General features: G+C 36.7%; 1 protein-coding gene across 1 annotated transcript in view; it reads right to left on the bottom strand.

Annotated features, from left to right (window-relative positions):
* Nucleotides 1–4,906: 4,906 nt before the first annotated feature.
* Nucleotides 4,907–12,529, bottom strand: part of LOC128237917 (fibropellin-1-like) — a 39,306-nt gene continuing 31,683 nt past the window's right edge. The window contains exons 29-36 of the mRNA XM_052953493.1: nt 12,136–12,282; nt 10,884–11,063; nt 10,524–10,697; nt 9,606–9,779; nt 9,140–9,249; nt 7,210–7,329; nt 6,453–6,683; nt 4,907–5,627 (exon numbers count right to left, since the gene is read on the bottom strand). Of these exons, the coding sequence (XP_052809453.1) occupies nt 5,547–5,627; nt 6,453–6,683; nt 7,210–7,329; nt 9,140–9,249; nt 9,606–9,779; nt 10,524–10,697; nt 10,884–11,063; nt 12,136–12,282 (1,217 nt within the window). The 3' untranslated portion in view covers nt 4,907–5,546. The remainder of the gene's footprint in view (nt 5,628–6,452; nt 6,684–7,209; nt 7,330–9,139; nt 9,250–9,605; nt 9,780–10,523; nt 10,698–10,883; nt 11,064–12,135; nt 12,283–12,529) is intronic.

A 12,529-nucleotide genomic window follows, 5' to 3' on the forward strand; every position in this document is an offset into this window, starting at 1 on the left:
AAACCGAAAACCTTGAGTCATCTAACATTTGAATGGTCACAGCCAGAGGCGGATAGAGGCTTTGACATAAAAGGGCCAGTCCCCATTAACAAAGCCTCAGGTCCTGATGGCATAACTCGCCGAATCCTAAAAGGATGTTCGGACTCTCTAGCTCGCCCGCTGAGTACCCTTTTTAATAAGTCTCATTCTACCGGTCAGTTTCTAAACCATTGGAAAGAGACCAATGTATTGGCAGTTTTCAAAAAGGGAGATCTTGCACTTCCTGTAGTCTATTTTCGTATGTCCCTCCTTAATACAATGGAAAAAGTGTTCAAACGGGCAGTGTATACTTATTTTTTAACCGTCATCGTGATATAATTGTTATAACTCGTTTCAGTCAGATTTTCAGCCTGGTGACTCCACTGTTAATCACCTTACTTTTTTACAACACTTTCTGCATGGATATCGATGATGACTTTGAAGTTCAGAACAGATTTTTATATCCGTAAGGCGTTTGATATAGTTTGGCACACGGGTTTACTTGTGAAACTGCAAGAAACAAATGTCCATTGTAACCTACTATGATCATGGTTCCGTGATTATCTCAACTTGAGGTCGGTGTACCGCAAGGATCTATTCTAGATCCTCAATTATTTCTGATATTCATAAATGGCAGTGTCTTAGCATTGGTAGCAATATTAGGTTATTTGCAGACGATACCTGTCTGTAAACTCTCGTGGACTAGCCCTTGCTGGCCACTGAAATAATCCAAGGGACATTGATAGCATAAAAGTACTTGGGGTGATAAATGGTTAGTAACCTTTAACCCTGCAAAAATTGTGTTAATATTGTTTTCCCCAAAACGACAACCTCTTTTCTATCCAGAGTTATATATGTAAGGTTAACAAATTTCCTCACATTCTTAAATATGCTGATATTTATGTGAAAAGAAACAAACATAAACCCCGTTTAATGGCCCAGGGTAAACGCTAAAGACATGGAACGCAAAAACAAAATATCACAAACAAGAAACATGGAACAACAGCACAAAACTCCAAAAACTACATAGTGCATATATACTATATAAAAACTAGCTATGTTTATCAAGGATTGCAAGGTACCGCCTTGGAACGATCAGTAAAATGTAAATTTACTGGGGGTTTAGACCACGGGCACAAACCTCACTCATAAATCTTATCAAAGTATGCATTAACTTGAGGAAACTTAATAATAAAACAAATATTTATAGACTAATAGTTAAACCCCAAGTACTTAAATGATTAAGGATCCCAACTAAATCTGCAGATGGAGGAATACATAGTCTAAAATAATAGACGTGTTATACGGGTTTCTTCCAATCCCTAACGTCTAAACGGGAATGTGCAAAAAACGGGGGTGTTTTAAAAATATTGAAATTGTTTTAAGTATTTTATTGTTGAAATTGATCATAAAGAGTAATATTCATATTTTACCATGTAAGTGAAATGTTATTTTGCACTAAACAAGCATTTAATGCATAAAAACAAGTTGTTTACCTTTCCAATAAAACGAAAGTTGACTGACACAAACAACAATTATGCGAAGGGGAACAACTCGATACAATCGTAATAACTCGGCCTCCTCCGACAAAGCTTCGAGATAGACCTCGTTATACAATCGTAACAACTCGGCCATGGCCGAAATGTTCCGAGCGATTTAAAACTGTGCCCTGAAGCTTTGCAGGTGCCCTTCATGTATATATCGTTATGTTTTGACAGAATGAAATGAAGAAAAGCCGTCAAACTCATAATTAGAAGTTGGATATTTATTTTTTGTGTACGGAACTAATATAAAATAACATTATCTGGTAATATTTCTTGTTTTTATGATATTCTATAGACACTATATGCTTTAACCCGAAATCCTGATCGGAACAATTACCCACTTTTGATACTAAACAATTTGTACGTGAAGGATTTGCCATATCAAAAATCTAAAAAAAATCCGTCAACGTACAATTATTTGGACTAGAGGAATACAATGCAGAGTACCTAATGCAAACACGTTTTAAAGATACGATGCAGTTATTGTGTGAAACTATGAACATCATCATAAAGTTTCATAATAAAAAGCATCATTTTACTTAAACTGGGAACAAATGAAGAAAACATTATTAAAAATTAAAACGATATTTATAAGCTAAACTTTTCTTCCAAATGATAACCTATGTAAAATGGTTGAAGAAAAAGACGTCACATGCTTGAACATTCCTAGTCGGCCAAAGACCGTTTTAAAGATAACTTAAATCTGCAAAATGTTCATAAAATCAATGGCCTGAAATACTAGTTATGTAAGGATGCTATATTCAACCTTATATTTTGCTTGAGGAATTCATCTTCAAAAAAAGACGGCAAGTACTCTTTACATAGTTATATCTACAGTTTAAATAAAATCCAAGCAATCCATTGAGTCTATCTGCGCAACTACCTGCTGGAAACATTTTAATTTTATGAAATTTCTTTAAAACATCACCATAAATATTGAGATGAGCAATACTATAAGCAATCAGCGATTTAAGACTACTATTGTACTTTGATATAATATTATAATGCCCATCAACAAATTTTGAAAAAGTTTTCCTTAGTTCATGATATCTGAAACCCTGTTTTAGAAGTTTTTCCGTCATAAGTTTACTGCGAGAGATGAAATTTTTGACATCTGTACATATTCTAGCGAATCTTATCAACTGTGCAATAAAAACACCATTTGATTGTAAAGTAGGAACATCTCCATCTAAAGAAGGGTAATTCATTAGTCTAAAGTTAAAATCATCACGTTTATCATAAAGATTGACATTCAATATATCTTCCCTTACTTCGTGTTGCGCGCAAGATCTAAATAGGATGCTTTTCAATTGGATGTGTTATATTTATTAAGTTGCAATTGGGAAGGGTATATCGATTTAATGTCATCTGCAAATACCGGATTATCCGAACTTAGAATATCATGAATATATCTAAAAGTGCTATTGAATTTATCATCAAGGGCGAGATCTCCAGACTTAGATATTTTCAACCTATATTCACTTTCAAAGCAGTATAAAACGGTGTGCAACCAATATTGCATAGTTGGCACCAATTGGAATGTCTATTGTTTACTTATATAAACATTCACCGAATTTTGAAAGGAATAATTCGGTACAAAATTTAATACTTCCATGACATCTGTGCATGTCCAATAGATATATTTACTAAATATTGTTGAATAGATGTATAAAGCGTTAAAAAGTAATCAGTATTAAGCACTGAGACCTTATGTCGTCTTCTTTCAAAATCATTAACTAAATCTAAAGAATTATTGATAGACCAAAAGAGATTTATTCCAGAATTCTCATAAACATTGCAACAGTATTTTTTTCACATGAGTTAAGCTGGATGTTAGTAAAATTAAAACGTGTTTAGTAGATCAAGAAATGGAATTAACTATAAATCGTGATTTTTTTATGCATTTTAGGTAACCAGTGTGTTGTAGGAATGTTTTATGATCATCATTCAACTTGAAATTTCACATTAGAATCAATGTGATTTTTAATAACACTTTGTTCATTGAGTTGGCTAGGAACGTAAGTTCTAGCAGACTGTAACTCTTCAATGATAGTATTAACATAATATAAACGTCAAACTATGATTACATTATTAGCTGTTTTGTCAGCTGGTACAAATACCAGTTTTTTATGTGGAGTTTTGATATCCATGATCAGCTTTGGAGTTATCGAAATAGACTTTTAAGGGAGGGCCAATGGATTATTGTTAATAAAAGTCTATTTTCTTATCTATTAGGTACAATATTTAATTCATCCACGGTATTAAGGCATTAAGTTCAACCCCTTCTCTTTTACACCAACTTTTACAATACTATCCAACGTTCAAATATTCAAAATTGAAGAGGTACGAAAACATTTTTAGCGAGCCTATTGTAAAATGAACCCCTCGGGTATATAAAATGTAAGTTCGATAGTATGCTTATATGTATACGCATAACAAAGCATAATATTGTAATATATGTGTTATTTTCCTCGCAATAAACATCAAGTATAAATTCTAAAACGTTTATCTTTAAAGCATTAATGTAGAAGGTGTAATCACATGCGTCGCCAAATTAAGGGCCTCCCACAGTACAAATGTCATTTGAAGGACCAAAACTAAAATGTTTAAAGAATCATTTTTTATTTAGTTTTGGAGTTCAATATTTAGCAAGCATTAGTCATATATCCGTTGCACCATGTGTAGTTGTAAGCAGGAGTTGTGCAAATTTGACAAAATAAGATTTTATCAGATTTCTAATAAAAAGCATTTACATATTTTCGGAAATGTCTTATTACAAAATGAATATGTGTTTGCGTCAAAACTGTCAGTACTTCTAAATCAACAATGACTTGTGGTTTTGTTTGATTGCAGCTATTTCAAGAAAGATATTTGCATTTTTGTTACCGGGAAATGAATTTAATCCACTATTTTTCATTATCTTACTTAATGTCTTTCTTATTTGAAAAGATATCAGAACCTACAAGACATTGTTATCTAGGTAGACTTGGGCATTTTGACACAAAACAAGGCTGTTAAGACTTTTCCGAAAATAATCTGAATGCTTTTTTACCCCAAATTTGATAAAACTTTCTTTCGTAAAATTTGGTCAACTCCTTACTTCCCCAAGACATGTCACAAAGAAAGTATGTTTTACACCCGAAAAAGATCGTTCCTCAAAATTAAATAAAACATGAACTTTTGAAACGTTTTAATTTTTGGCCTTCCCCACCCACTATTGCACTATGGATTCCCTTTACACAAAGATAAATCATAACCAATGACTTAGTCACATACCAAAACTAACTACGATCGTTTCAGAGTTCCGGTTTCAACAGATATAAGTAGGCTGGGGCGGAAGTAAAAGAAGTGAATAAATTGATATAATAGCAAACGTTTTTCTATTCAGTCAAATCTAATTGGTTCGAATGCGTTTAGCCCTAAATTATCGTTGTATATTCATGATGGTTCTTTCTTGTAGTTGCTTCCATGATTTAAAATCGTTAGATGTTTTGCATATATAGATTCACCACTCACTACCTTTTGAAAATCTATAAATAACATCAAGTAAACAAAGATGGCGGACATTGATACCTTGTTGAAACATTTGAAAACTTAAGATTGATTTTAACATTTAATTTCGAAAGATATTCGTCTAACACAGAACAAATTTGCAGTGATATTTTACTAAAGTTCGAAAATAAATATTAGATTCAAGTTTATGGATTAATCGTAGATGAAGGCATTATAAACGAAGGGGAGCGTAAGAAATTTGGGCTATGTACTTTCTTTAACTGTAATTATCTAAAATATACATCCATTTCACTATAAACATGCCAATGAATTAAAACTTCACTCAAAATGATTGTTTATGTCAGACATTCTATCATAAATAACTGGACTAAATGCCTGTCTGCAAGTTCATATCTGATTCATGGTCAAAACCCGTTGTCCTCAAGAGCAATTATAACAAAAATACTGAAGTCAACAATTAACAGAACTGTGTCAGTTGCGATTCTCCTCAAAGGACGAGTCCAAAGATTCGTTGTGGTCTTCGCTGTTGGCTGTTTGGTAGCCGCCATCCCCCTGAAAAATGTAGAATATACACTATATCCATGTATTGTAGACTGGTCACCGAACATCACTTAGTATATTCTGCTAGTCATTCGGAACATCTCGGCCGTTTTCCATCGCAAACAACCTCGGATGTATATGGACGATTTACAATGTCAGATTTTTTTTAATTTAACTACGCTGCAAGTTGCAATTTTGCATTTAAACTTAATGATTTTACTCTTGGGAATTTTCATTATTTAAGCAATAATGCAATTCACTAGGAATCAATTTAAACTAAGTCATACAAATTACATGTAAGAACGCTCAAATTAATTAAAACGATTATTTAAAATATTACGAAATACTTAAACTGATGTACCGGCATACATCCGAGGTTGTTCCGAATGTTCTGATAGTGTGCTCTCTTTTCTACACGCAAGGAGGAAAACGGTTATAGAATGGTCATTTTTTGAAGTAAAAAGTCTAAACTTGATTACCAAGTGGATAACTCGGTAAAACTTTTTTAATGCGTGTTTATATATTTGTGTCTCCAGTTCGATGTCTTTGGCCCTTCCCTTGTACCTTTAAACAGTGTTTATTTTGTAATGTAAGACTATTGGACTTGTCCCTGTAGTTTTCAGTGCATTATTTATCTATCAAACACAGATGCTAATCAAAGCTAGAATCTTTCACTTTCTAGTTCTCATACGATTCCTGTTTCACTTTTCAATTATTTGCCTTATTCGAAACCCACAGCTCGTATAAAAAAATGTTTAAATTTAACCTAAAAACCATTTATTAAATTGCTCCCAAATAAGTAATAGGTAAAGTAAACACTTTTTATCTCGGACGCACATTTGTATAGGTGGTGTCAGGCGGCTGAGGAAAGACTGTGGCACCGTAGGGCGTCACGCCATTCTCATCAATATCCTGTTCATACTTCCGGCCCTTGGAGAAAATGCTTTTAATAGCGGAGCTTGCGCGGCCTCGGATCACCTTGGAGCGGGTGGTCTTTTTGGGTAGCGGGTGGGTGGAGGAAGCCTCGGACGGTGAGGGGGAGTACATGCGGGGCCGGTTGTCGAAACGCTGGAATAGGTTTGTATGTTATATGATGTGTTCCATATAACATCATCAGCGGTTGAAGGAAACAAAACATCATTGCATCTGAATAACTGACTTAAACAAACTTAAGTAAAGCTTAAGATTTGTTTGCCAATTTAAGTTTAAACTTATTTATTTTACAACGATTGTGAAACAAGTTATTACAACATTATATTGATCAGTCTCGTTGGCACGATGTTACGTGAGAGTGTGGTCTTGTCTTGTGGGGAAAACCGGAGTTCCCGGAGGAAACCCACTTGTCCGGCTTGGTGACCGCTAACCAAACTCACATGCGCCCAGGCGCATTCGAATTCGGGATTCGAACCCGGGTTGCCTTGGTGAGAAGCGAGTGCGCTAACCACTAATTCGGAACTCCTCGGCCATTTTTACATTAAAAACGAATAAATACCAACTTTCAACCATCTTGAAATGAAATTGCATTTTGAACTACAAATGGGCGTATGCGCATTATTGACGCGTATAAAGAATGGATTATAAATATTATGAATACCGCATTGTACGGGCCCACATGGGGGCGAGGCGCAGGTATATTGAAGCTGTCATCATCGGAATCAGAATCAGCATTCTCTTTCTCCTTTTTCTGCTTCTCGAGTCGGTCAAACTCCGCCTCCTGTCAATAAAAATGCAATTGACAATGAAATATGCAAAATAGGTAACACTTTGGAATGATGAATAAAGCTATCATAGTGAGTGTCAAATAGTGGCGGATCCGTGGTCTAGTGGTAACACACTTGACCTTCATTCCAGGGGTCGCAGGTTCGATTCCCCGCAAGACCACTAAAATACTAATCTTCCGGGAGGGAAGTTAAATGGGTGTCCCGTGTGATAGTGCTATACACTTGTTCTCATTAAAGAACCAGGGTAGCTCTCAGTGTTACATCGTGTCTGTGCTCCAAACACCTTAAATGACTAACAATCTTATCGGAGCACTCGCAGAATGGGCAAGGCCCGAGTATGACTACAAATGAGCTTACATACTCAAACACCCAACTGCAATAGTGATTATAACTATTGTAAGCCCGACCTTTTTTGTTAAAGAAGTAGAAGACGTCCATCCAGAACGAGGAAGAAAACCAGACCAACTCTGGACCATCTACTATTGTAAGCCATACATTAGCCTATATGTGCTTGTTAAAGATAAAAAAAGATTACGATGTATACGTCCACGAGGACGAGGCAGAATAGCAGAACTTAACCAAACCCTCTACTATTGTAACCATTATCTTAGTCTGGCTGTGCTGGTAAAAGAAGTAGAAGGGAACGATGAAGAACTACATTAGGACGGGGCAGAAAACCAGACGTAAACTGGACCTTGTACTATTGTAATCCCTACCTTAGTATAGCTGTGCTTTTTAAAAAAAGAAGTAGATAACGATGAAGACGTCCACGTGGACGAGAGAAAATAACGTACTCTGGAACCTCTACTATTGTAATCCATACTTTTGCCTGTCTGTGCTAGTTGAAGAAGTATAAGATAACGATTTAGGCTTCCACAAGGACGGAGCAGTACTCTTGACCCACTACTTTTGTAATAACTACCTTAGCCTGTCTGTGCTTGTTAAAGAAGTAGAAGATAGCATGAAGACGTCCAGGAGGACGAGGAAAAATACCAGACGTAAACAGGACTCTCCACTTTTGTAATCACTACCTTTGCCTGTCTGTGCTTGTTAAAGAAGTAGAAGATAACGATGAAGACGTCCAGGAGGACGAGGAAAAATACCAGACGTAAACAGGACTCTCCACTTTTGTAATCACTACCTTTGCCTGTGTGTGCTTGTTAAAGAAGTAGAAGATAACGATGAAGACGTCCACGAAGACGAGGAAGAATACCAGACGTACTCTGGAATCTCTACTATTGTAATCCCTACCTTTGCCTGTCTGTGCTTGTTAAAGAAGTAGAAGATAACGATGAAGACGTCCACGAAGACGAGGAAGAATACCAGACGTACTCTGGAATCTCTACTATTGTAATCCCTACCTTTGCCTGTCTGTGCTTGTTTAAAAAGAAGAAGATAACGATGAAGACGTCCAAGAGGACGAGGCAGAATAGCGGAACTAAACCGAACCCTCTACTGTTGTAACCATTATCATAGTTTTGCTGTGCTTGTTAAAGAAGAAGAAAATAATGAAGATGACGTCCACTAGGACAAAAGAGAGAACCAGACGTACTCTGGACCCTCTACTATTGTAGATCCTACCTTAGCCTGTCTGTGCTTGTTAAAGATGAAGAAGATTAGGATGAAGACGTCCACGAGGACAAAGCAGAATAGCAGAACTTTACAGAACCTTCTACTACTGTATAAACCATTATCTTAACTGTCTGTGCTTGTTGAAGAAGTAAGAAATAAAGCTGAAGACGTCCACGAAGACGAAGATGAGTACCAGACGAACTCTGGACCCTGTACTATTGTAATCCCTACCTTTGCCTGTCTGTGTTTGTTGAAGAAGTAGAAGATAACGATGAAGACGTCCACGAGGACGAGGAAGATGAACAGACTGCCCAACGCCAGGATTATGTCGGGGAAAATTGCTGGAAAGGAAGTAGCGAATAGGGTAAATAGTTTGAAACTTGGTATCGACATCGAGACGTTGTAGCCGGAATAACTCACAACAACCGCACGCTGTTACTGTTAATAAGTGAAATCAGTTTCACGTAAATAAATATATTTATACATAAAAGATTAGGTCTCGCGAAATAATAAGGATCTGTAACAGCTACAAGTTTTAAACGCCAACTATGAAACCGAACATAACCATACTAAAAGTGGGAATGTCCATGAAAACTAAATAATTAATCACGATTGTTTTATGAGAATGAATAAAGCGATACAGTTGTGATGCAAAAGGAAATAATTATGTCTGTTTCAAAGTTCTGAATATTCTTACCAAATAAGCAGCGCGGCTCTTTGCCTCCCCATTGCCCCGTGTACTGGCACGTGCGAGTGGATTCCCCAACCAGTCCGTAATCCTCCTCGCAAACATACACGGCCTGTGCGCCTTCCCACGTGCCGGCCGACATGTCGATGTACCCGTGTTCTAGCCCCGGCAGTTCCGGACATTCTGAAAATGAAACAAAGAATTTTAATTGTCTGAACGCCACCTCGTTCGTCAGGAAACATTTCAATAAACGTGCAAATAGGTTATCATATTTGATTTACAGTCGAAACTCGCTATGTCGAACTCTGTTGTCTCGATGTCCAGGTTATCTCGAACTTTTATTGAGATGCCAAGAAAAAACAAAATATTGGACTGGAGGACACTACATATTTTCGGACGGAATCAGTATGATAGGTAGCGAAATAATAATGTTTATATTAAACCGGGCTACTTCTACGTGTATTTACAATCTATGACGTCACGTCATAGTATGAAGTTGTTAACAGGTGTATTTCCCTTCTTTAAAAATATGGGTGTTCAAATGAGGTGTAATTTTTTTGACACTTCATGCATCAATGAAACGCAGAAAAATAATGTTCAATTCTTAAATATACACACTATAAACTGGGAAAACATTACGCGTAATTTTCAGACGGGTAATCTAAGCAAAGACAGCGACGACTTTTTATTCATGTCAAACGATGTAGCATCGGCCCGATTCTAGTCCATATTGATAATTTTAAGCTCGTTTTTGGGAAATACTGAAATTGTCGATTTAGGGACCGTCTGGTGTCTGGTCCCTTTAATACATTTGGGAAGGCCATGGACATGTTAGAACGTAAAAGAAAACGGACTAATCATCGATAGGCATGTAGGTGCTTGTTCGACAAGACGACGCCTGATATTCTTTAATTATGAAAATCCTACCCTTTGCGCATGAGGGCATGAGGCCGCTCCAAGTAGAGTCGTCCTCACATATACGTTCACTGACGCCCACGAGGGTATACCCCGCCTTGCACGAGTAAACGACTTTGTTTCCCGCCACCATGCCGTCTGACACGTTGACGTAGCCGTTCTCCGGGCTGTCTGGCATTGGGCATCCTGAAGGAGGTATAAATAAGTTTGGGCGGGTCGTACTTACAAAAGCTCTTCACCATTAACTCAACAATTGGGTTTTGTCTCGCTAAAAATAATTGCTAAGAACAAGTTAAAATGTCAGAATGTCAGATTATATTTAATCAGTATAAATACATGCCACGCAATAATTATAACGTCACTAATACTCACCGAACGTGCATTCCGGTTCAGTTCCACTCCATATACCGGAAGTTAGGCACGTGCGGAGGGCGGGTCCGGAGAGCGCATATCCGGCGTCGCACGAGTACACGGCAATCTGACCGGCAGACGGTATATCAGGGAAAATCACTGAACCGTAAAGCAGGTTGCCTTCTGGTAGGGTCGGGCATACTGAAAAACACATCTCAGTTGGTTGTTATGTATGACAGTTATTATTATTCAATCACACACATATGTGATACTCTAGGCTTGAAACCTAGATACATTGTTGTAATCATACAAATAGTATTCAGAGTAACTATGCAAGTAGATTTGTGTGGTTAAAAAAAACTACTAAATGCAAATTAACTGACAACACAGCTAAATTTGAACTGCTAAACTGGGCTGAAATCAAACTCTTAAGATATCCGTGCCAAATGTATGATTGGCAGTTAACAGAATACACAGCTTTGGTGACTTAAAACGCGACCTTAATCGCTTCATTGGGTTGACGTAAAAGTTGTATCGGAACATGACAAGAATCAGTCGGACCACCTCGGCCATTTTCCCTCGAAAGCAAACTCGGATGACACTACCTCAATAGAAGTAGTTCGAAAAAATATGAAAATATTATTTATTGTATTTTAACGCGAAAATTGTATTTCTTAGTTCAAATGGATTCCAAGTAAAGTGTATTATTACATAAATGATTAATATTCCTAAGAGACCTTAGGTTTAAAGATGCACTCTTACTCCCAAATAAGATTTACCACAATTAATAATATTGTTTAAAAAATCCAAAGAGGATGAAAAAAATGTCGAAAACAATCATGGTTCTTATGAAGGATACCAAGTTTAATTCGAAAGAAATGAGCATAAAACACGGTATTTCTACATTATGAATCTATAGTAAATCACAGTAAATCTTTTAGCATTCACCAATCATTTAATATCTTGCGCTTTCTGCTATCAAATACACGGTTCAAATATTGTTTTGAAATTTTTCAATGCATTATTTAGTAAGTAGTTAAAGGTTTATCAGTCAAAATTGATGTTTGTTATACATGTGTATGTATTGATTTTGAATAAGAGTGTCACTTTAACTGATGAATTGAAATTACTACGCGATCTACTTGCAGCGTAGTTAAATGCGAAGATTTCTGACATTGTAAACCGTCCATATACTAGTACATCAGAAAATATTTTTGATGGAAAATGACCGAGGAGTTCCGGCTAAACAAAACCGTGGCAAAGCCGTGCATACCTTTAAGGCAGGCATCCATCTGAGGTTCATACGTTTCTCCAGTGAGAGCACACTGACACGTGGAGACGCCAGCTTCCATCCTACACGTGGCCGCGCTGGTCACGCACTGTGACGTTGACGTACACGCGTCGCCAAATGGTTTTGTCACTGGAAAAAGAAAAAAGAGAGGATACTTTTCTTTAAACACTTTCAGACGACACAACGGGTTTAAAGAAGATAAATCATTTTCTTGATACCGACAAAAAGATAATTTAAGGTGTTCCACGTCTGTCAAATTTGTGACCGACAGAATGCAAACACCAAGTATATGCTACCTTTTACTACTGACACTTGTTTGGGTGGAATACAAGACGGACTAAAATATACTCTAGCTATAGTGCGAGCATTCGTCAGA

The sequence above is a fragment of the Mya arenaria genome, chromosome 6 (genome assembly GCF_026914265.1).
Source record: "Mya arenaria isolate MELC-2E11 chromosome 6, ASM2691426v1".
NCBI classification, from domain to species: Eukaryota; Metazoa; Mollusca; class Bivalvia; order Myida; family Myidae; genus Mya; species Mya arenaria.